The sequence below is a fragment of the Cygnus olor genome, chromosome 5 (assembly GCF_009769625.2).
Source record: "Cygnus olor isolate bCygOlo1 chromosome 5, bCygOlo1.pri.v2, whole genome shotgun sequence".
NCBI classification, from domain to species: domain Eukaryota; kingdom Metazoa; phylum Chordata; class Aves; order Anseriformes; family Anatidae; genus Cygnus; species Cygnus olor.
The window spans coordinates 10,241,818-10,267,940 of NC_049173.1; the positions used below are offsets into that span (position 1 = coordinate 10,241,818).

At 41.3% G+C, this 26,123-nt stretch overlaps 1 protein-coding gene across 1 annotated transcript in view; it reads right to left on the reverse strand.

Moving 5' to 3' along the window:
- KIF26A (kinesin family member 26A) overlaps positions 1-26,123 on the reverse strand; it is a 100,264-nt gene that overhangs the window by 58,907 nt on the left and 15,234 nt on the right. The window contains 1 exon segment of the mRNA XM_040558424.1: positions 7,194-7,694. Within this exon segment, the coding sequence (XP_040414358.1) occupies positions 7,194-7,694 (501 nt within the window).

Below are 26,123 nucleotides of genomic sequence, written 5' to 3' on the forward strand. Positions count from 1 at the left end.
CAATAATGTGAAAAATCTTTTTCAATTAACAGAGCCGATTTGATACTATGTTCAGTAAAGTGGCAATCCATTCCATTAAACGCACACATATGAAATGCTTGAAACATCTATGAACTCTATCTATACATCATAAATTCTCTCCCAAGTGCTCAAATAGAAATGTAGATACATTTTGTATCGATGCTTTTTAAACTTCCTTTCAAAAGCTGCCACTCAGGGTATTCAGTGATTCCAGTTGCAAGTAACAGAGAGTATCAGTATTTGCCACCTGTTCAGCTGCTCATACCACAAAACAACAAAAGATGCTCACACTGTGCACAGCTTGACCACCTGGAGTCCCTCAACCTCAACATACCATCATACCAGTACTTAGCGTATGGAGCAAATGTTAAATTCAAAGTGCTTTCCAAAAAAATGTGCGATGTTTAATCCTATTTTGCACAAGCAGGATGACTGGGCAATCCACACTTGTATCCAGGCATGCAGATCAGTTCCTTCCACATGGCAGAGAGACCTCTGCAAAAGCCTTTTCCTCCACCGGTCTTCATGTGACTTAGGTCTGAGCTCAGCCTCAATTTATCTGGCTCCTCAGCTGCTTTTGCCTCTGAAACTGCATGGCATCATCCAACTGAAGACCACACTTAACAACCAACATAGCCAACGCAGAGCAATGGTAGCCTCACGAAAGCACTTCCAGATTAGATATTAATCTTACTCTAGATCAATCTTACTCCAGCCTTACTCTACTGGAGAACATTTCTGAGCTCGTCAAAAAGTAAGAAACTTTCTTGTAAGGTGATTTCTAATGTTGGGGGGAGCGGGATGCATGGATTAACATTCAGTTAATATGTGCTGTTTTAAGTGTACTAGTAGGAAGCAAAAGAAACTGAAGTGAACTGGGTGAAGAGAAATGGCCATCCTAAAGAAACAATTTCAAATGGGAGAGTAGATAATTTTAAAACCTGGGGTAAAAAAGTTTTTTTTCTCTTTGTGTAGTTTATGATACATTTTCCAGATGAGAGAGAGTGTGGACCTAAATTCCCTGCTACTTTGAAAAAGGCAGTGCCTAAACCCATGACGTTCTCAGGGAGCTCCTCAGAAGTTACCCTGAGAACCTCTGGGAGTTTGAAGGCAATTAACGTCAGCAACAGGCCTTGAGATAACCTGAGACCCAACAAAGGTAAATTCTGTGTATTATCATTTGCAAATAACCTCTGAAATCTGCTTGTCTTAAATCTGCCCCTGATGAGTATAGGTGAAGTCTGGGCCAACATTCTTTATTATTGCTTGTTGACTTCAGTTGTCAACAAAAGCTAGTCTGGACTTGCTTCCCTGTGAGAGCTGTAATAATAACCGCTTAGCCTAGAGGGGTGAAGGATCAAAAGAACTGTTTTCAGGTGGTAATTTGAGCCTTGAGAGGGTCTGAGTCCTGAGGATAGTTACCCTGTCCCACAACTGTAAAACCAACGCTATGGCAGGTTCAAATACACAATATAAAGATCCACACCCTCACCTACAGAAATGCTCGTTTCCATCTTGTAGCCAATACCCTTCTGTCAATTCTTACCATTTTCCTGAGTCACTCTGATACCCGAGCTATACTTTAAAAAGTCATTTCAAGCTCATTTTTATCTTCAGCATCCCACACTGGGAGCAATCTAGAAAAAAAAAGAGCCCTTAGCAGTCACACAGTACAGTGGGCTACATTTTTATGTGCATGTACGAGGCTGAATCTCTTTGTTTTCCAGGCTGATGTGCTACCTGATGGCTGAGACAAGGTCTCTCTTGCAACTCTGAATGTAAGGTGCTGGTAGCAGTGTTGTCCTTCCACATCACACCTCTCCCTCTACGTTCACTAAGGCAACAAAGTGCTACGGAAGGGAACTGTGCCCATCTGAGACACAACAGCCTCAGGAAAGGTCTTTTACATAGGGGCTATAAAATTAAGTTAATATGAGAGAGCATTTACTAACTTGGATCAAAAGGTTTCCTTCTGCTGTTCGGACTTGTTACGGAGAGTGACCAACACTAGCTTTGAAGATTTTTCTTTGTCACCCCCCTTCCTTTATGTACTTCCTCTGCAAGGGCAGTAACACAAACACCACTAAAGCTAAAGAGAAAACAGAACAGCCTCTATGCAGTCCTGACCCCACTACCAGTCTGGGGTTTGCTACTGACTTCTGCAGAGCCAAGATGTTATCCATGGAGTCTGAGAAACGTCTCAAAGCTCAAAGTCATCCAAACGTCTTACACACAAAATTTATGGTCAAAGCACTATATTTTAATTGTTTCATTACAAAATATATTTCACGCATAGTATTAATAAAAGGTCACTGAGAAAGCTATCAAGAAAGACTTTAAATATTAATTTAGAAATCCAGTTGGTATGACATTTATCAATGTAAAAAAGTAAATGCTGGAAAGTAAATCTTCTCATTCTTCCGTTCTCCATAGTCAGCTTTTCATTTCATCTTCTAAGCAAAATGTAAGTCATCCTTGCTATAAACAAACAAAGAGGATTTCAGGAAAGTCAACAAGGGCTGAACTATCCTCAAATGAATCCATCTGGTTTACATTAGGGTAAGCAGAAGACTGATTCCTAAGAACTCCAGGAAAGCTTAAATTGTGGCTAAATCAACTTTCAGATATTTTTCACATAAAACAAAAGAACATAACTCCCTTAGTTTTAGAGCATACCCACAGCATGTGCAAATGGATGGTTAAGTCCTCTTTCTCCCCCTTTACCCCCTAACCCTCCCCACCCCTAGTTGAAGAAAATCACTCAATCTGGCCATAAACATATACCTAACTTTAAATTTACAAATACTCTCAGGGACATACATTGGACTACCGATAAATTTTCAATTTTAAATACGTATGTTTTAAAGTTCTACTTAAGTCACTTTCACGTTTCCAGTACTGCAACTTTTCCTATTTTTTGATGAAGCATTTTTTTAATATATTTTTAAAGCAACTTTGAAACTAGTAAAGGTTTAAGGAGACACAATATTTTGCCTTACAACTAGCACCATTTGTGTATATTCAAACTAGAAATATAGCGTGTCAAGGATTTCATTTTGCATAAGACGAAAGAAAAAGCAATTTGCAAAATAAGCTCTATTTCACTGTGATGTCTTTACAGCGCATGGCACAGCTACATTACCACTTGTATTCAATATAATACTGCGTACTAATAACACAGTCAATTCAAAGCATGCAGTTGGACCTCTTTTCCCTACAATAAGCAATACATACAGATACTTTTAATAGATGTACAATATATATTCAGTGGCTTTAATTTTCTACATCTCAGCCAGATTCCAACACATGTAGGGAACCTAAATTCCCCTTACTTCTCTGTTTGTGTTAAACAGCATGGCAATGACGAGCACTGCTAACGTGCCTTTTCATTTGAGTAGTAACCTTGTATTCAGTTGTCAGGTCTAGAATTAAAAACATCAATATAGAACTATTTGTTAATTACAGTTGTCAGTCGTCCACTACAAATCAGCTGTCTTACATGGAGTTATGTCAGCTCCCTCCCCTCCACGGTGCTCGCTGTCTGGTCAAACTACTTATCGCTGCTACTGGTGATTATTTTACGCAATTTTTCATAACAGGCCATTTGGGTAAAGCAGCTGATTACATCTTCACCTCTTGCACTCTGGTTGCAATCCTAGTTTTCCCCTCCTGGACCTTCCTCCAGATCCTTAATTACTGTTCCTCTTCACAGCTCCTGAAGCCCACAGTTATTATTTCGGTTTGAGCAGCACCCACACTACACTTTGAAAATGCATTCCTGTTCAAAAAATTTATAATCTATATAATGGATTTTCACACTTGAACTCCAAACATATATTAAAAATTTATGACGTCCTGCACTTCTGACCCCAAACATTCAGCCCAGAAGTGTTTTTGCAACCGTAAGTGACATTACAAGGTAATACATGCGAGTTTGGGGAGGGAGATAAGCAGAAATCAAGTCATCTTTTTCTCTCCACAGACAATTCCAATATCGCCACTATTAAAACTGACCATAAATAAAAAAATATGGATCCTGGAGAAACATCTGTAGATACAAGGTCTCCTAAGGTTTTTGCAGCCACTTGCTGTGGTGTATTTTTACCCCAGCAAGGCACCGGGCACAAAACATGCCACGCCAGCTGCCTGAGGCAGCGTTTGCTCCCCATCACCCAGCTGGGCTCTACTGGTACCAGCAGAAAGCAACAGGCATCTTCGGCAGACAAGGTGAGCTAAGACAGATGTCCAGAATGAACCAGGACAGACATCCAAGATGAGAATAATAAAGTGCCTCTTAGAGAGGCCTGTTGCTCTCCCACTACTATTAAGGAAGCCTCAGTAATTAGCTTAGAATAAACACCTGTCTTTTTGGCAGCTGAAAATAGTTGAGACGAATCCCAGCTTTCATCTGCATCTGTCATCCAGACTTTAGAAAATGAATCATGCTTGCTTCGTGTGTAGCACAAAGTTAAACCACTGAGATGTGAAGCACTTGGATAACAGTTCTCTTCCAAGGAATACAGGCTTGTTTCAGGAAGAACCCTCCGGTGAGGGGAAAAAAGGGATAACTACAGACTCCACGTGAAACAGGAGTATTTACAGAGTGGTCAAAGTAACTTGCATCACAACTAAGATTGTGAACTCCTCAAGGCAGGGGCTATCTTTTCTTCTTTTGTGCAGTTATCTTGAGGGCTCCAAGACAGAGTCACATTACACATAACAAACAATACATTCAGTGCTACTGTTTTCACTGCATTTCTTTTCCTTCCTCCAGAATTCCTCTAACCAGACCAGTTCATGTCTTACTCCAGTTCCATATTTTGAAGATTTGCTCCACAACGACAAAACTTAGATTTTCTCTGATTCTGGTGAAACTGGGGAGTTAACCAAAAACTCAGAGCTATCCATCCAACTCATTTCAATGAGGCCTCAGGTGTAACAAAATACCCGGCTTGGAGCACTGGTGTTTAGATGGACATGAGCCAAAGAAGAGGCAATCTAGAGAGTTACAAGAGTCATCAGAAGTCCAGAAATCACAAGTAACAAGGAAAGGCTGAATGCTTATAATTTGTTTTATTGTTGAGGAAAAGACTGAAGAGAAACAAGACAATCAACCTTGAATGCAAAGAAAAGAATAGGTACGAAGAGGAACTGAATAAACTCTTCTCCATGTAAACTAGCTGGAATCATGGGTTTAAAATACAGCAGCGGAGATTAACTTTAAAAAAAAAGAAATTGGAAAGCAAGTTGAGAGTTGACAATCATCAGAACTTATGAAATCTCAATCTTCACAAAATTGGAAGATTGGATGAGACAAGCATTAGACAGTATCCACTGTCCTGCAGCAGATGCTGTCCTAGACTAGGGACAGACCAGCTAACTCCTGAAATCCCACCAACCTTATTTCCTCTGACACCTGTGATTCCTCCAGGGAAAAGGGACAGGGAGGCACCTTCTGCCTTATGTACCCAGACAGCTTCATCAGACACAGGGCTCATAATAATCCAAAAGGCAGTAGGAGAATTCAGAAAGATACAGAAAGGACAATTTGGGTACAGATGAACAACTGAGTCTTCAGTAAACACAGTGGTCTTAAATAAGAAATAAAAAAGCTTTTCTCCTCCAAAAGCCGCTTCTAACTCTAAACCGTTCTTGCAGATGACTGGATCACATCCAAGCAGCTTCCAACACTCACAGTCTAACAGTGTTTGTCCTTTAATTAAAGGTCACTGTTTTCCAGGCTATTGAGCTTTTTTGCACATTTCCAGATCACACTTAAGCTCTGTTGCCTTATACAGATTTTTTCCTTCACAGGGGTTAAATGAGGTAGCTCAGTTTTATCATAGAATAATAGAGTGGTTAGGGGAAACCACATCTATCAGTCAGCATGGTTAAGCAGGAAGAAATTTGGAGCTGGCAGGTAGTGAATTATTTAAAAATATGAATAAGGGCAGAAAAGGAATGAACAGAGAACAGCATTCATATCAGCAGTTCCTCATGTACTATGAAGAGTTGAATGGGATATTTTTTTCCTCTTCCTCAAGGAGAATGATTCAACACCATTGAAGATTCACTGGATTTAGGTGGGGTCCCCTCAATGGTGGGAAATGTGTGCATTCACAAACAGCCATACGAAAGAGAAGTATGGGAGGAATTAAGTCTCCAAGACTTCTCAGGAAGGAAACAACAGCCACTCTATAAAAGTGATGTTACACAACAGCACTCCTAAACATTTTTCTCTGATGATTTTGGAGCTCAACCAGCTGAAGCTACCAAGCAATATTAGGTAGTGTTTACATACAACAGTACATAAGGCACTATGTTAAATTTAAAGCTGACTAGCACCAAGATCTGTGGTCTTGCAAGATCGGCAGCAATGTCTATGTGAAAAGAATGACTTCTATTCACACTCCCCTGTTGACTATCATAGGAAAATCATTTAGGAATAAATAGTCAAAGCCAGTTTGTATATACTTTTCTCCTTAGCAGCATTCCATACACGGTCACAAATCTGTAATGAACTTGCTTTTGAAGGTAACATACACTCTATAAAGCTTTTTCCCTTCTCACAAGAAATCTTAAAATGTACACCAAATACAGGAATTGTTTAAAACCAACTTAGAATCCAAGTGCAATAACATTTACAGGGACGTACAGGGATGTGGCACCGAGGCAACCTTCTGAACATCCTCCCTCACAGCAAGCTGTTTTGCAACACGCCTAACCTGAAGATTAATCCTCCCCACTGCAGTCTATCAACACCACCTGCTGAATTGAACACAGTAGAAGTTCAGTGCTAGACTTGAGGGTCAAGCTCATCTTTGATGCAACTGCCATGAATTTCACAGGCTTCTTATGTGACAAACTTGGCCTTTTATGTTTTTCTGAAGAGGTCAGTGGTTATTTGACAGCCAAATAACAGCACCTGTATACGTAAAGCTAAAATAGGTGCAAAAACATCTGAGGAAAGGATTTCACCATCTGAGATAAGAAAAATTCCTTGCGACATCTGACAGAACATTGTTCAAAGCTCTTTTTCAGCTCTTCAGTTCTTGAAACATGGCTTAGAATACTATTAGCTGATCCCCTCTAAGATATAGATATATCTCAAAATTTATCTTTACCCACACGCAAATAAACAGAAGCTGTGCATCTGCATTATCACTACTTACTAGACAAGCCTGAGGCAGGAAGCTGTTCACCCTGGAGATACTCCACATGCCTTCAAGGTACTGCTGAGCTTGGATGGTGACTGAACTCAGAGCACCACTGAGGCCACTGGGGGCCACCGTGACTTGAACGCTGGAATTTGGAAAACCGCCTGTGCCTTGAGACCATCCAAGTCCCTTCTTCCTCTCTGCCCCAGAGAAGAGATTCGGTGATTTTCCAGGCTGTCTGCCCACCTGCCCAGCAATGAGTGGCAGGTCCCTCTGCGAAGAGACAGTGACCACCCTTGGTACCATGCTGGTCACTGCCGTGGCGCCGGGTGGGAGGTCGGGCATTTCTGGGTAGCTGGCTTGACTGAGGGTGTGCATCATCTGAATGGCTTCCTGCTTCAGCTGGTTCAAGTGAGTGGCACAGGTTTCGCATCTGCTCTCTCCTTCATTCCTGTTTTTCTGTAAATAGTCAGGCACTTGAAGCTTGTCAAAAATTAAAGCTGATAATCGTGGGTCCTAAAGAAAGGCAGAAAAAAAAGCATACTGAGTCAAAACAACACAAAGTCTCAACAGTAGTTGAGATGCTGACCCGACAAATATCAAAGAATTTCCAAGGCATACCACCACCTTAAATCCAGAAAAGCGAGACTCTGGAGTATTTCATAAATCTTGGTGTATGACCTGGTAAACGTTTTGTTGTCCTCACCCTCAAAAATTAGTAATCAAGTGGCATAAAAAACAGTTTACATGGTACTGCCCACAGCTGGCTCCTCTGCTAGCTAGGACCATTATTTCTGATCTTTGAAACCCAGATGGTAGCAATATTCCCTTACGCTACAGTTGCTTTGATGAGAAATAGATTTGAGGCTACAGCCATGTGTGAAGGTGTGACAATGTGCACACTAAGAAGCTGATTTAAAAGCAACACCTATTTTTGTTTCCCCCATCCCCCCCTTGCTTGTTCATTTTAAGGCTGTCCAAAAATTTTAAAACCCAGGTCTGTGTTTCCAGTTCAGAGATAGGGTTACCTATCTCCTGAAACACACAAACGCCTTCTCATCCCCAGCCTGCTACTGGAAAGATCAGGCAGGAGATTAAAGCCAGCCCTGCTGTAAATCTGCTATCAAGACGAATGCCATGCACTAAAACTGACCGAACTTCACACACTCTTGTCGAGCTCTCTAAACAATTAAGGTTTTAATGAAATCACAGAACAGCCAAAGGTTTATTTGCACAATTATTTTAAGTGAAAATATTTAATTTGCTTGTTCATAAGGAGGGCATGCAAAGCTAGTAAGCCAGCCTTTGTACGTATGCTGGAGGTATCCCTAGATCAGTATTCCTTTTAAAAATGTCTTACTTTATGCCAAACTGCAATTGCTCTCAAAGAAATTAATGTCCTATTAGAAAACTAACTAATTCTGGTTTTAATTACAACACACATCAATAAAACTCTTAAGAAGTCTTGGCACTTGTACTTTGGCTTTGCTCATTATTCTCTTTTAACTGCACTATTTCCCTTCACTCTGAATTCAGAAAACCCTAAAACACTGACCAATTTCTCCAGCAGCAGCAAATCTAGCTAGACTGCTCCTACAATAATTTTTGATTTATCTCGCAAAATGCAGTATTGTGCTGATATAAACTACTGTGTGTATCTAGCACCACATCACTCCACAGACAAAAGCTACTAACAAAAGTTAGTTTTCCCATGATAATTTAAATTATTGCTTACTTGGGGGGGGATGTACAGGGGGAGATACCTCTCAGGCTAAGGAAAGCTACTCCGGGTGCAGACTGAACAATGCATTGCATTCACATTAGTGAAGGAGTTCACAAGCTCAAGTGAAAAACAGTGTTTCATTTTTGTCTCTTTTCTCTTTACTGAGGTTTAGATCCTGGTAGAAATGCCGTTGAAGTTGCACCATTTGCCTATCCTCCTGAGAAAGAAAATTATTTCCCTCCATGCCTCCCAGAAGACAGCAACACTAAATTAACGCATATTAGTCAAGGAAAAAAAAAGTAGTAATTAATAATTCAGAAACTTTTTTCTAACCCAGCAGCCCTCCAGCAGGAAGTGCTGTTGGTTAGACTGGAAAAACATCACAACGCAGCCCTGCAAGCACTGTTGAGCCTCAGGCTAACCAAAGACCATGCCCTCTAGCTCCCAAGAAAAACAATCAGCCCTGCACTCCACAGAAAGGCTTCCACAAGAGACCCCTATGAGCACGCTCTTGTAGTCACCAACACACAGCAGCGACCCACACAGACCCCAAAATACCCCAGCTCAGCGCCACGCCGCCCGGCTGCGGCCTGGGCTCACCACTGTGACTGGAGCCTGGCACCCAAGGAAGCACCTGCAGCCCCCGCCTGCATAGGCCTCATCTGGCAACGCTTAAATTGCTATCGAATGTCAAAAGTTTCAAATGAGCAATTAAAGCGAATTACTAGGTGAAGCAGGCTTCTCATTTAAAAGAAACGACTTTCTTTTGATGTAAAGAAAATTAATGACCCCCAATTCTAGCTCCATAAACACAGTTTACAGCGTAAGGCAGATCAGAGTCAGGCCCATATTGCAGTTAAAAGGAAACTGTGTGGATGCCATGTTAAAGGGGGAGGGAAACTTGATTTATTTAGAAAATAACACAAAACAAACAATACAAGCACACCTAATACCAGATTTAAACCTTCCAATGCATTTATATTTAGGAAAAAAAAAGCTCTCTCATTTCCAATTGCCAGGCCCTCGCAAGCAGTCTTGCAGCCCACCGCCCTGCTGGTGTCTGTGGCTGTTCTCCCTCCTCCAGCTCCTTCCTCACCAAGAGCCCAGCTGTGTGGTTAGATTACTTTTGTTTTTCCATCCCCTGCGACACAAACACCTGGCTAATGGTTGGGCATGAAGGGCAGAGGAAACGCAAGTTACTGTTAAAAACATTAGTGCTAACTTAAAAGTTAAGCCAGCCCCATTAAAGAGGTTTTACTACCCGGTGACAACACCTGGTCCTGGGGAGCCCCCGATTCAGCAGCTTGTGCCCTAACGAGGTTGGATGAAAGTTGCCCTCTCATGTTTTACAGAGGAAAGAAATAAAATGCTGTGACCAAATGTGTTACAAGCACAGGGAGCAGCTAAAGCCACCCGCATTGTGGCTCTGCCAGCAGGGAGGTGAGCCAGCCAAAGCGGGGCACTGGCACAAAACTCAAGTGTGTAACGTATTAGCCTCTACTCCACATGGTGCTCCAAAGCCACCTTTGTCTGCTGTGCTACAGAGACTATGATTCCTTCACTCTTGTACAGTATAAACAAACTGTGCTGTTTCTCACACCAACTTTCCAAATGCTGTTCTTATCTTCTCAGAAGGAAGGCAAGCAAAATGCTGTCATGCAGTAACATTCAGATTCCCCTCCCACTACAGAAACCAAAAGCCTGATTTCAGTCTTGCCCTCTTAACTTTTGCGTACAAATTTTAGTTATTTAACATTACAACATTTTTAGATGAGCAAAATAAAAGGCCCCACCATGGACAACTGCACTGGGGAGCCCAGCAAGCCCCCAGCAGGAGTTGTGTGTACTTATGTGAGCAAGAATTTTCCAAAATGCCCGAGTTTACCAGTGCTCCTCAGCAAGCGGCTTTAACATACATAAGCGACCTTGCAAGCTCCTGGAAAATTAAGCGCACACATGCAAATTACCCACACAAGGATAAGCACATACAGACCTGGTCTGCAAGTGGCTCCTAGCTGAACCCGGAAAGACAGTAAACGTGGGAAAGCAGGGTTGTGCTCATGCTAAAAATAATAGTGAAATACCCATATAGTTCAGTGCTGCTGCTTTTAGCCTGGAGTTTGCCTTCAGGCTTTCTCTCTGAAACCAAAAGTAGGTAGAACAAGCTCAGATTTGAGAACATATCCAGTAACTTATAATAGAAAAAAAAATATTTAGTTCGCACATCACTCTCTGATGTGTGACTCAACTGCTGCATTTTGTCGCTGTGAAATCCAGCAAGTACCAAGCAGGTTTTCAGCGATGCAACTAACACTGATGTGCTGCATGTGGGGAACAAACAAAGCCCAGCATCTCGCTACTGTAAAACACTTTGCAGCCTGAGACCACTGCCCTTGAAACCACAGACATACTCAAAACAACTGTGATGTGTCCAAAGGCCAGTAACTGAAAATCCCCACTAGAGCTTAGACACCAAAATAATAGCCAGGTTTCCAAAAGCAAGCAACACCAAATGACCTTGCTGGAGCTCAACGCTTTTCAGAGCCCGAGTCCATTTGAGTGACATGCACTTAAACGAAACTCAAGATTCTCTTGAAATTTTACCTCAGTCTGTAAATTCCCAAGCTTTTAAAGCCTGCACTTAGGTTGTTTGTTTTGTTAATAAAGAGTGATAGAAAGCTTTGCAAATGAGAAACAAGGATAGAAACTTTAAATCTTACCTGCAGCTACTGACTTCCAACCTCCAAACCAAGCAACAGGAGAGGATGCAGAAAAGCATCTGGATTCTCACTTAAAGTCACTGAAGTAATACCCACCCACCCATCTGTAACCTAATCCTTTCAGTGAGGAACTATCCACAGAGTGTGAACAAATGACAACGAACAAATGATGAAAAGTCAAATTGCCAACAACCATCCCCCATAATTACCTGTAATTCTGCCTGCTGCTAGTTTCTGCAATGCAAAATATCTGCAGCAGTATTCCAAATTAAATTAAATTTTTGATATAAAGATAATTAAAAAGAAAGAAAATGCACCAAATGTTACACTAAAGTATATCCTTAAATGCAGACCTAGGCAAACAACATTTTTAAAGATGCTTTGGGAGAAAGGAATGTACTTTCCCAGTGCAAAAGGATCAATGATAATGATTTTTTGTCTTAATTGTCTTTCCCAATTTCTGCTGTGCTGCTTACAAATTAGTTTTTATCTTACATGACATTGTGGAATATCCACTAATATCCTCTACATTGATAAATATGATGAAGGTTGATGCTTGCTTTTGACTATAAAGTCACGGTCTGAAAAAGAGAAGAGAGAACACAGTACTCAGCAAAACTAGATACCACTCAATGTAATCAAGGAAAAACGCAACTATGTTAATAGCTTTTTATTTTTAAACAGAATAGTTTCCAAGTAGCTGATTATCTCAAGGGAGTGAAAATAATAGCTCTAAGTCTTCAAGTAACCCATATTGTAAATTCGTTCAGTTACTGACCTATATCTTATCAGAGTATAAACAATCAAGGAAAAATAAACACACAAAGCTTTCACAAGAACAGAATTCACTGGAAATCCCCTCTTCCAAGGGTATCTGGCACATGCAGTGTAACTTAGCTGTCTGTGGAAACATCCAGACCTCTGAATAAGCAGGAGAGCAATACACATTTCCAAAACAAGTAAAATACAAATGGATTAGTAAACAAATGGATGCATTTTTAAGGCCAAACTCCATCTGGTCTCTCTACCTGAACATCTCACTACCTTTAAGAGGAAGATTAATTTAAGCCAATGGACTGTGGTCCTCCACCTATGCTGTCAGCCAGCAAGATTTCTTCAGATCTCCAATGCCATTTTTCTGTTTCTAACCACAACCTGAGGCAGTGCACACAGATGTATCCCCCATCGACTCTACCCAGCTGAAACTTAACCATATTTCTTTTCATCTTTGGCGATCCAAAGAGTTTGAGGAAAAAAAAAAAAGATTTTAAGATACATACATATATATCAATCAGAGCACACTTACTTTATACTGCATCTCCTTCAAACAGCAGCCATCTTTATAACAGAAGTCAAGCAATACATTCAATCTGCTAAAACACACATGACCCCACACTAAAAATGACTGCAGAATGTTTAGTTATTCTGAAGCCTCCACTGAACTCTATTTATTTCCATTTCCTGCCCACTTTAATGTACTTCAGTGGCCCGCAGTAAAGTTAAAGCAATAGGTGTCTGTCATAAAGATGAATAGTGCTATTGGAATGCATAATACAGTGGAAAGAGGAAATGAGAGCAATCTGGTTTATTTACATCTCAGACTCCCATCAGCACCTCAACTGAGCTCCCAATGGTTTCAGGGGCCTTTCCTGTTATCTTCTGTATAGTCCCCTGCAATGATTTGGCTTTTAACCTCCCAGAACCAGAGGGTATGAGCTGATCTCTGAGATCAGTGGCGTTTGTGAGCCAGCAGAGTATGGGAGCAAACAGCCACACAGTGTGTTTAGTGCAAAGAAAACAAAATAAAGGTAGTGTCTGTGATTTAAAATAATTAAAGACACACACAAAACAAAGGACCCCAAAGAGATCTCCTATCACATTTAAATTTAGATCAACACACAGGAACCTGACTACTTCTGAAAAATAGTAATTACTCTATTACGAAATATTACTTTTAATCTCCTTTCTTTACGATCTAATTAAACAGATATTTTACTTGCCTTTGGAAAATGTTTTTCTTAATTTGATTCAATTTTAACATTCTGTGTATTCTATAAACTACACATCCAAACTAGTATGTAATTTTGTGCTTATTTTTAATAGTGTATGACTTCATTTAAAAATGATTACTTTTAATTTGCATGTTTATTGTTGGTTTTAAGTAATCCTTTAATTTTCCCTCTTGGGTCTGTGACTTACTGTAACTTCAGAATGCAAATTCTGAACTGATTTTGTTCATATGAAAACAGTCTTCCAACACCCATTGTGTTTTTCTTTCTCTCTTTATTGTATTATCATTTAGCACAGCAGCAAGCATTTGGGGAAACAGTTGCATGCTCATCATCACACAAAAACTTTTGATAGAATTTAGACATTTAAAAAATGTAAGTAGTTTTTTTTTTTTTTTTGAAACTGGAGAGTAAATTTTGGTTAGCCTACAAGCATGGGAACTCAGACCACAGAAACTCTTAGACTCTACAAACAGGCACAACTTCTTTCCTCTTTTGCCTTTTTTTTAAAAAAAACTTGAGTAAACTATATACTCATGAAAAGTGTTAGAATGATTATTCTGGAAACTGATGTTCTCTGATGCCTTTATCACCTTGAATGATACCTACTCCACGTACAGCCTGAGTTCAGTCAACCTTTTCCAGTAATACGGCATCTCTGAATTTCAGCATAGGCATGAAAATCTGAGCAGCATCTACCACAAAAAACATCTTGTCTTGTCAAAATGCCTCAAACATTATCTCTTGATATCATTTTACTCAAAACAAAATGCTCTTTCCACTAGTACATCTATTCAGACACCAGCCCATGTTTTCAGAACCAGACCACAATGGCAATTCTTGTGAGATGGACTCCGTCACTGATGAACTGGCCGGAGACCAGCATCCCAGTCCAGACAGCCCAATGGGCCAGGAGAGAAGGTAACGCTCCAGATGAGATCTTCAGTACATTTAAGTGGTTGTAACCACATTTGTCTCAGGAGAAGCGTGCCCATTTGTATCAGACAGACCTTTAATGTGGGATTTCAGGAACGTCTGGACTCCAGCCTCCGTGAAAGCAATATTGGCTTTGAAATACTGGATAGGGAAAAAATGCTTGGAGCACTCAGGACATCTGTATACTAACCCTAAAACTGTTTCAGTCCAACCATCTGAATCCAATTAAAAGAACGCTCAGCAGCAGAAGTTAGGGAGTGGACACATCTTCCAAATGAACATCATTAGCATAATGCTGATTTAAAATCAACTATGAAAACCAGTGCTTGGCATTGGATCACACCCTCTTAGTGTCTCTTTCACTTGCTCATTTTATCAATTATTTGTTGGGTAAATGAATACTTGAGGACCATACAGAAACGATTTAGCTTTCAGAATGGAAGGGCTGCCCATTGTGTATTCCTCCTGCAAGCTACAAATTGCTGCATATAGTGCATAGTTAGCACACCAGGCAGTCTGTCTTCAGAAACAAAGTGCATTACACTTATTCTTCATCTTAATTAAAATGCCACTGCTTCAGTTTAACTGCTTCACCAAAAACTAACTTGTTGGCTGAAAATAATTGGGTTTACATCTGAATTTAAGCAGTACTGCAGTGGTTTAGAGTTTTCCCTTTTTCTCCTTGCTTTGACTTAATCAGGAAAACAAAAGGAAAGAAACTTCTGAGCAGGGATGAATGGGATCAACAGAAAAGGAAGGATGAAGTATACTTACACTCCTCAGCCACAAGCAGGCCACACACTACCTTGAACAGTCTGCTCTAGAACCTTTGCTTACTTGGTGGCATATTAGCAAGACACCACATCTCTCCAGTCTATTCACCCCACAGCAGCTCTTTAAGATGGATTCTACATTTTTATTACTTTTCAGGAGAGGGATTTCAGCAAGTAAATTCAAAAATTTGCCATCAGCTATCTGTTGGAAAGCAAAGTCCTGGTGCCTCCCATATCTCTATATTTGGATGGAAACAAGGTCCATGGTTCTCAATTGGTTTCAACTAAGATGCTGGTACACAGTAGTATTTGACCCCATTCTGCTGGCCCCATCTTGCATTAGAAAGCAGAAATGTTGACAACAGGATGGCATGAGAAAGATGAATCCATAGGCATCTTCAGGCTTATCTGTCCAAATGCTTCTACAGACTGTATCACGAGCACACTTCACAACACCTTCAAAAGATGCGCTCAGTATACCCATTGCTCCTCTAACCCTGAGACATATCTACCATGTTTTCAGGAATAGCAAATAACCACACATACACAAAAAAAAAAAAAGAGCATGGTTTTCTCCGAATACCCCCACAAAAGACATAGGGATGGAGATACCAAGAACTTAAATGTATACACTGAACAAAGAATGATAAGATTTAGGTTTTTTTTAAGAGCTCTTGAAAACTTTAAATATCCATGTGTTCTATGGCTGTAGTTTACTTACACCTTTCTCCTATATCAACAGTTTCTTTAGACAAAAAGTTCAGCACCTACTACATTGTGGACCACGAGACAGTAGCAGTGCCACAGTAAGACACTATGTAAAAAACATAGTAAGAACAGAATTAGTAGTAGCAGTAGTAAGGTTATTAAGAGTAACATACTGTTGTTGCTGCTTTTGTTGATCTTACTGTTCTCCTGAACGTTATTAGATAATGCTTATCCACAACTTACTTCTAACACAAGCCTTACAGGGGCTATACTGTATCGTAAGCAAGAAAGCATGTATCCAGCCTTGTACCTTTAAAACACCTAACAGGACCACTGAAAGCACTGTACATTCTCTGTGCAACCTAAATAACAAGCCAGAAATTGCCTTTTTTTATTTCACTCTCCCCTCAGCCCAGCAGGGCAACAATACTGTGACTAATGCCCACCTGTAATCCTTATGGCAGCAAGGGTGAGAAGCCCCAGCGAGGTCCTGCAAAACCTGCAGGATGGTTGTGCAACCCCTCCCCACACAAAGGGCTGGTATAATCAAAGAAAAGAAACTCCCTCTGCCTAAGGTGTCTCTTCTACAAACATAAATCAACACAGTTATACCCACAAGCAGACAAAAAGCCACTCTACCCATACTCAGAGCATCTTGAAAGACAAGATAATATGGTTTATAAGCTCTATTATAACATGAGATATGAACACATTAAAATAGACATATACGTAGACGTGCCTATAGGTGGCTGGCTAAAATACCTCTGTAAACTCTTTCAGGCTCCTCACAAAAAAAAGCCTTATCTCCTGAGACACAGAAGCAATCAGACACCTGGCAACAACTTTCAACGCTCTTCAAGCCAGATCCTATTAAAACCAGCAACTAAGAGATGAAAGACTCTAGCTCACCCTACCAGTCACGCTCACAGGGCTCTTAAACATTTATGGTATCTAATGTCACTTCCATAGAAATTCCACAAATATAGACAATGCTTAAAATCACAGGATACATTTATGCTCCCATTCAATTGAAGGTACGACATAATAGGATGTTTTTATTTTCATTTGTGTTCTGAGACATTTGGAAGAGAAGCTTCCTCATCCCCTGCTGGAAAAGGCCAAGTACAGAGGAGGAAAGGTTTCTTTTAAGAGGAGAAATTACAGCCCCACTGAGACCTGGGCCCTAAGGAAAGCCACAACAACATTCATACCGAATACCAAGTCAGGATTTCCCTCCTTCTAAATTCATGTATCCCCATTCCTTATTTCAAATCAACAACAAACACCCCTTCACCAATGTGTTTTTCCATTTCATAATGGCAGCTGACTTTTTTAAATATGTTAACAGCAAAAGGAGGACCACAGATAACATTGGTCAGTTACTTGATGAGGATGGTCACCTCACAAACAGGGAGGTAGATAAAGCAGAATATTTAATGTCTTCTTTACCCCCGTCTTCAACGCTGATGAGCCCGGAGATGGAGGACCATGACTATGATAACAACAAACTCCCAGTCAACCCTGAACTTGTGTGGGATTTGCTGCTCCAACTGGATACATACAAGTCTATGGGGACTGATGGGATTCATCCCAAGGTATTCAAAGGGCTGGCTGATGTCATCACAAGACCTCTCTCAATTATTTTATTTTTAAACAGTCTTGGGAATCTGGAGAGATCCCAATCAATTGGAAGCTGACAAATGTTGTTCCAATTTTCAAGAAGAGCAAGAAAAAAAGATCATGGTAATTACAGGCCTCTCAGTCACACTTCAGTGCCTGGTAAAATTATGGAGATTATTCTGACAGTTACCAAAAACCACCTGAAAGTCAATGCAGTCGTTGGTAACAGCCAACACGGGTTCACAAGGGGAAAGTTCTGTTTAACAAACTTAATTTCCTTTTATGATAAGATCACCCACCTAGCTGGCCAAGGGAAACTAGCTGATGTAATCTTTTTGGATTTCAGCAAAGTTTTCAATACTGTTTCTTGCAGTATCCTTCTGGACAAAATATCCAGCTTACGGAAAAATACATAATATGATGGGTGAACAGGTTGGCCTCAAACGGTTATAGTAAATGAGGTTACATCATGCTGGCAGCCAGCCAGCCAGCGGAGTTGCACAGGGCTCCATTTTAGGGACAGTTCTCTTAAATGACTTCAGTGCAAGAGAAAGGTATACCAAGTAAATTTGCAGATGGCACTAAATTAGGAGATGTTGACTCCTTCTAGGGTAGAAAGGTCTTGCAGAGATATCTTGACAAATTAGGGGGCTGGCCAGTCAAACATACAAAGTTTAACAAAAACAAGCGCTGGATTCTGCACCTTCAATCCTGGGTATCTGTACAGACTGGGGTACCAGAGGCTGGAGAGCAGCTCCCTGAAAAGAGGTCTGGGGGTTCTGGTCAACAGCAAGTTGAACGTGAGCCAGCAGCGTGCCCTGGCAGCTAGAAGGGCCAACTGTACCCTGGGGTGCATCAGGCACGGCACTGCTGGCCGGGCGAGGGGAGGGACTGGCCTGCTCTGAGCTGGTGCGGCCTCACCTCCAGCACTGTGGGCAGTCTGGGGCACCACTAAATATAAAATAAGACACACAACTATTAGAGAGTGCCCAAAGGGGGGCTACAGAGATGGTGAAGGGTCTGGAGGGGAGGGTGTATGAGGAGCAGCAGAGGTCCCTCAGTTGTTCAGCCCCAAGCAGAGCAGGCCGAGGGGAGGCCTCATGGTGGCCTGCAGCTCCCTCACGAGGGGAGCAGAGGGGCAGGTGCTGAGCTCTGCTCTCTGGGGACAGCGACAGGACCCGAGGGAACGGCATGGAGTTGGGACAGGGGAGGGTCAGGCTGGGTGTTTGGAAAGGTTTTGCACCCAGAAGGTGGTCAAGCAGTTGGACAGGCTACCCAAGGCAGTGGTCACAGCAGGGAGCCTGTCAGAGCTCAAGAAGCATTTGGACACCGCTCTCAGACACGTGGGCTGATTTTGGGTGGTCCTGTGCACAGTCAAGAGTTGGACTCAATGATCCTTGTGGGTCCCTTCCAACTTGGGATATTCTGTGATTCTATAACATGAATCTGAAGTGCAGGTTTGGAGTTGCTGGGTGATGAGTTAAATTTACATGCAAGTTTCCCCTTCATTTTAAAATCAAGTTTTGTGGCAATAGATAACGTTATATCAAATTTGCAGTAAATCACCAGAAAAACACCATACATGCCACCCAGGGTGCCTTATTATTATGATTACAGATGTAAATACACATTTAAAACCAGAAATTTGTGTGTAACCATCCCTTGCTAACATCCTTATGAAATTTGACAGCTAGTCAAACAGCTCCAATTGTGGACAGTGCTGAAGCAGTTCTACAGATCATTAGAGCTTAAGGCTGGTGAAGATAACCATCTTGTCTGGCCTCCTGCACATCACAGCCCTGATAATTTCAACCAGAAAAGGCAATGACCCTGATAGGCCTATTTAATGTAAATAGAAACTTCAGTGTTTTATGAAACATTCACTTTTACTTGAGCCTACATGTTTTTCAAAGCCACAGTACTTCTGAAAGAATCATGTTTTTAAAGTACTATGAATAAAAACATACCATCAAACAGGCAGCAACAGCACTTGAGGTGATGTAAATCCTGAGCTGACACATGCTGTTCTTTGCTCCTGCGATAGTTTATATCAGCGAGGCCAGAAACTTTACTCCATATAATCAAGCTGACAAATCCGAGTGGTTGTCTGTAGGACTCCAAGCTTAGGAGAGAGCACCATCCCAAACACCAGCTGAGTACTGGTAATATTTGATTTACCCCTGCAACTCTAGTCTCCAAGAAATCTATCATGCAGGATATGCTCAAAAACGTGTTTTACTTCGCAAGACTGATGCTGTGATTCACAGGAAAAACCTGCACAGAAGGCACAGACTGGGATGTTACTGCTCCAGCTTCAATCAGCACTCAATGAAGTAAATTAACATAATCATATCATGGAAGTCCCTGCACAAGGAACTTAGGCAAGATTTATTCAAGACCACAATCTCAAGAGCAATTCATCAGAATCAAAGGTAAGCCAAAAAAATAAATAAATGAAAATGGGACCAGCTAGAATAACAAAGCAGAACGGCCAAGGCAGCAGCCACATGACAGCCAGAAGCATCTCCAGAGCAATCAGAACAACTGCCCGCAGCTCTTGCCAATGAGCCAGATGCTGCTGCTGGAAGAAGGCTTGTGTTGACATAAACTCAGAGATGCGAGATGCTTGACACCAAGAGCAATCAATCTTCACGATTACTATATGGCTGCCAAGCTTCGCTATTATGCCACAGACAGATGAAAACAAACTTCATACAACACATGCAGATTCTACATGACATCAAAACTTCCCCCTCCTCCTTACTCTTCTGAAAAAGAAAAAAAAGGCAATCTGGGTGTAGCTATAAATGACCTGATGCTTTTCCTGAGTTAACAACAGAACCAGGAAAGAATATCGTTGGAACAGCCCACTGTGCACACACTGCCAAAAAAACAATGAACTTAGCATACTGTATAGGAAATTCCTACCTTCCACACCAATTAGTGACCCAACAGCAATTGATTTTATAACCCCAAACTTGAATTACAAAGTAACTTCCTCTAGGGCCAACTTTCCATTACCCAACACGTGGAAAACTCCACACAATCAGCGCACTACGAAAACCAAGGAAAAATAAATGCTATTTAAACCCCAACTCTACCGTACCTCCACATTCTTGTTTTCCTAAGGGAGATGCACTTTTGACAGTTACTTCCCTTCCCTGCCCTAACATCCTATCTCCACCATACACCGGCTGGGCACTCAATCAAAACAGAAACAACAACAGGAACTAGCAGCTATTCATTACAATAGGATCAAAACATTTCTAGGCACTAGCACTGTACCAAGTCACTGTCCTTGAAGACCCTGTTGCAATCCACTGCTTCCCTCCCATCGCAGACACCGTTACTGAAAGTGGCTCCACTTCAACCTGAAGCACCACATATTAAAAATCACAGCTTTTTAATCTGAATCCACTCAGCAGCAGGCAGTCACATCTCAGAACTGCAGGAGGCAATGAAACTGGCCTGCAGAAAGGTGAGAAAATGAACTGGCCAACACCACAGGCTGATATTTATCCTTTATTTTAATCAAGCTAACATTAGCTCCACTCTATAAAACCAGAATTGCACTGCACACTAACTACCAGTGTAATCACAGCAACAGCACCACAATATGATTACTGGACACTAATTATATCTTATAAAGAGTTAAAGACAATCAACTACATGTAATCAGGATTTATATGCAGTTTTCCACTGACCTGGAAACAGCTTCATACATTAATAACCTAACGTTACTGCCAGGAACAAAGCAAACAGTTATATCTACATGACGAAGTACATGGAGCACAAGAGCCAGATGTTGGGTCCTTTCATCAAGGAAGCAATTATTTAATTCCTAGGAAAAGATTTTCTCTTTATTCCATCAATACATAATATTGCTCATAAAAGACCCAGTCCTGGCTCCCGGGCCTGGCCTGGGTCCAAATCTGCAGCACTACACAAGAACATGACCAAGGGTCTCCTCTTCGTACCATGTAGTTGCTTCTGGGCTTAAAGCACAGGGCAGCTGCAAACAACCGTGGACTACATCCACATCTCCCCATTCCATCCACAACAGCACAGACTCCATAGGAGCATCCAAGAGACCACGCTGCCTCTCGCACCCCTCCAGGAAGGCCAGTCCTCCGTGGGTGAATGTTACAGGGAATGCTGGGGAGCTGCCACCACTCTCCATCACTGCTGCTGACCTCCAGGAGGTCCCTTGGCCACCAACTTAACAGCTTCCCACTCCAAGCACCACTAAGAACTACTTGTCTTCTACAAGCTGTTTTGGCCATACCCTTCTTGCCCACTGTTCTCCCAGATAACGGCAGCCATCATCTCAAACAGTCAGACCCCCAAGAGCCACCCTAAAATGCTCTGCTCTTGCTCTGGAGCTGAAGACAGAGCCATTCTGCCTGTCACCAACCACCCCCTCCATGCCTGGCCTTACATCAGAGTGCTTACAGAGTCAACAAGGATAAATATTTACACATTGGTCACATTCAGAAGCCCAGCTGGCTCTAGATCCCCTTGTGTCAAACTCGCAACTCTAAAACATTTATAAAACATTTAATGAGTTTACCAAAATCACGAGTTACACAGAGCTCTGCACAAGCCATTCAGCAGTTTTGCAGACAGTACAATTTCAGACAGTACAACTGAAGAAACACATCCCTCTGCAAGGTTATTCTGAGGTTGTTGCTAGATAACATACCCAGATTCAGCCCCGAAATACCATATGTAAGGTAAGTTCCTGAGCAAGACACAACAGATAGAACCACTTAATAAACAGATCCATTAACTAGGAAACATCCCTGCAGCAATTAAAACTTAGCAAAGTACTACAATGTACACCTGGTTATTGCTCTGACATCTGCTTCAGTTTTCTGGGTGTTTCTAAGTTGGACCAAAGAGAAAGATAACAGAGTTTATGAACGTATCATGACAAAAAAATGAGACAACATTACTGTTAACTACTGCTCATGAAAAATGGCATAAAGAACACAAACAAACCATGTGTACTGTTTGAAATGCGTAGAAGTGGTATTTTATAATGAACTATATATAACCAAATGGTGTTTATCCTATTGCTGAAAAAGAGTAATTTTATTCTGATCTAAGGTTCCCTTCATAAAATGAGAGAAAATTCAGAGTCAGAAGAATCACAGTTGTGCTGAGCACATTTTTAGGCATATGGCAATTTTATAATGGTCATTGGGGATGAAGAGCTAAAATTCTGTTGCATACTGAATTTAAGACATTTCATATAAAATTGCACATCTCAGGAAACAAATAAATTGTTAACTGTGCAACCTCGTAACATTATAGCCACTATTTAACATATGTAAATCTGACTATCTCAAAATACAAAAGTTGTTTTCAGTCCAAGGACCCAATTACTTTATAAAAGGTCCAAATAAATCAAAACAATTGTCTGAAGGCATCATTAAAACAAATATGAGATCCTTCTAAACTTTATACAGTTTGAGTTACCTCAATATCATGCTGCTACAATACGCAACCCAATGTTCCCAAGTAAATGCCCTGATTACTATTGTAAGTCTGTCATTTAAATAGTTCCTTCCTGTTTAAAGTGTAGAGAGCCAAATGCGTTTTCCCACCACTAAGCATTGTGTAAGACTCCTTTCTCTTCCAGAAAGCTGGCTGAAGATGGATGAGCTTCCAAACTGATACCATTTTTAATTACGCGTTTTTCTCTCATTACTAATTTCCTAAACATGTCTCTAATCTCACAGTGAAATCTGAGTGCAGTAGGTGTATCCACATACATCATGCTTCTAGAAAATTAATATGAGATAATGATCAGGACTGCCATCACAACATAACCTGAAACAAGCAAGATACACTAGAGGTGATACACGCTCATTAGACTCTGATCTCAAGTGTTTCTGGAAAGCAGCTGTTCGTGGACAGTTTCCCTCCCTCCTACATCTTGGAGCCAGTAATGCAGTTATTGGGGTCCCAGGGGAGGGAGAGGCTGCAAGTACGAATTACAAAGCAGCTTTTCCTACGCACTTTCCGCCAGTCAGTTACAGGCTTGTGGCACCCAATGCATATTCATTCCTTCACTCCCTTAGCCTAAATACTCCACCAAGAACCACCATTCACATCAGGGAGCCATGACCGCCTGCTCCTCTACAGCAGATGTAAGCAGCCAGCCCGACTCCCTCCCACCATCAGGGAGGAGCTCTCTGTACCTAGGAGAAGGTTTCCTGGTGGGGTCATCCTTTCCAGAAGCACAGAAGGGAGCAAAAAAGCACTGAAGGTAGCTGCATCCACCAACGAGGTGGGAATGCACATGCCCATGAGTCAAAAGGAATCACACAGGCAGCAGCTCTCCACATTAAGGAGCTCTTTTAAGCAGGCAGAGATCAGGATTACATACAGAGCCATCAGCTTAGGTCAGCCAAGAGCCATCCAACTACACACTCAGGCTTGCTCTCATTCCTCAGTTCTCTCTCACCACCTGGAAGGCATTGCACAGGTAAACGTGTTGCATTGTTTTCAACATTAAACCAACAGCGTAAGATGGCAACTTTTAGGGGAAAAAGAAAAGGAAAAGCCAAGGACAGCTGTCACTGAGCTTTCTCCCCAGCTAAACACACTGCAAACTGAATTCTTAGGGGAGCAAGGCTTTTAGCACATCCACTGCCTTCTCTTCAGCTGACATTGCCCAAATAAAAGAGGCAAATCCTAAGAACTGTTCATAGCAGCTGACATTTAAGAAATCAAATAAAGCAAAACAAGATAAATCACCAATATTTAAATAAGCTTATAACCTCTAAGTGATCTTAAGATGTGCCACAAGTATGACTTTGCCTACTTCCTCAAAGTAAAGGCATCACTGCTGTTTCACAGTCAAAAATATGAAGGTACAGTGAGATTGGCACTATAGTTGAGTGTATGCACCAGAGTAATGCACATTAAAAAAATGATGCAATATAAGGAACACCAACTACACAGGTCTGGTATATATGTAGGCAACTCACTAATATGCGAGTGATGCATATGTGAAATGGGTAAATATATCTAAATCTGTAGTGCTAGCTGATTTGCCCTAGCCCCTAGGGAAGTCCATAGCACAGACAGTGACAGTAGGCTGGAGTTAGGATGTTCCACTGTGCTCACACAAGCTGCTACAGAATCTGGCTCAAGAAAAACCATACACAGTTTTATGTTTTCTTCTAAAAATAAAAAAAATAAAAGTCAGTTTCCCAAAACTTCTACCAAAATCTCATCCTGTTTTTCTACATACTGACCAAGATCAAAAGCTCTAAATCCAGCTTTGACTTCCTGAAGAACCTGATGAAGAAATTTGCTCTCCTATAAAAATGCTTCTTGAAAACAAACACTTCTCTCCTACTAAACTTCCCTCAGCAAAGGGAAGGAAAAGCCCCCATTCTCTGTTTCCCCCCAGTGTCTTGAAAGGCACATGAAGAGGTACAAACCCAATGTTTCACCAGAGCTTCTCTGTGCACCACCCACCCCGTCACTGGAACCGAAATCGGACTCGTGATAACACGCAGTGCTGAGCTGCGCAACATGCCCCTCCACCTCAGACAGGAGTTAACTGACCGCTGAAGTCAAAACGAGCCTTTAAAATGACTTTGCTGGGTTATGACTGGGCTCCCACCTCTTTTTAATTCTCATTTGCATTTGCTGACAACTCCTTTACAACCAGAGGGACAGGTTCTCCTGTTTTGACGGCTGTAGCTAACGTCTTAATCCACAGACTGAAGCAGGTCAGATTATCTACACATATCAAAGTCAACATTATGCTTTATAAGCTATTTTTCTGCTTCAGTAAGGAGTAAGCACGTTTTTATTTCTTACTATGTTTACCCATTACCTCACCAAGCAGCATTATTGTTAGTCTTTCTGAGGCTCTCCTAGAATAGGAACATATAAAACAGGATTTCCTCCAGCTCTGCATACCTACTTACTCCAGAGTCATTAATGACATAGGACTGGATTGAACAAAGACTTAACATCAAATGAGCATTCAAAACAGCTGGGAACAAAAATATATCTGCCTAAAACACTGCATCTCTGCTTTGTCTTAAAAAAAAAAAATAGTGCCAAGGAGGCACAAATTCGCTTTTAAGACCACTTTTACAGGAATGTTCTCATGAGAAAAATGGAAGAGCTAAACACTTGCATGTGGGACACGTTTACATATCCCAATAGATTCCAAATTAAATTTATTGCAGCTTTTACAAAGCAGGCTGCACAAATTGTCTTTTGTACTAGAGATTAGAAGTGACTTCACTGCCATCAAAAGGCACTCTGCAGATGGGACAACAGAAAAGATCCAAGTCCTGCACAAGGAGCCTCCAAAAGCCCAAAACAACTGCGTATCGTCTTGCACGGGACTACAAGCGATAGCTGGAATATCCAGAGCTAGGTAGCACTGCTCTAGTCTGAGATTTTAAAAGATCTCTAACCAA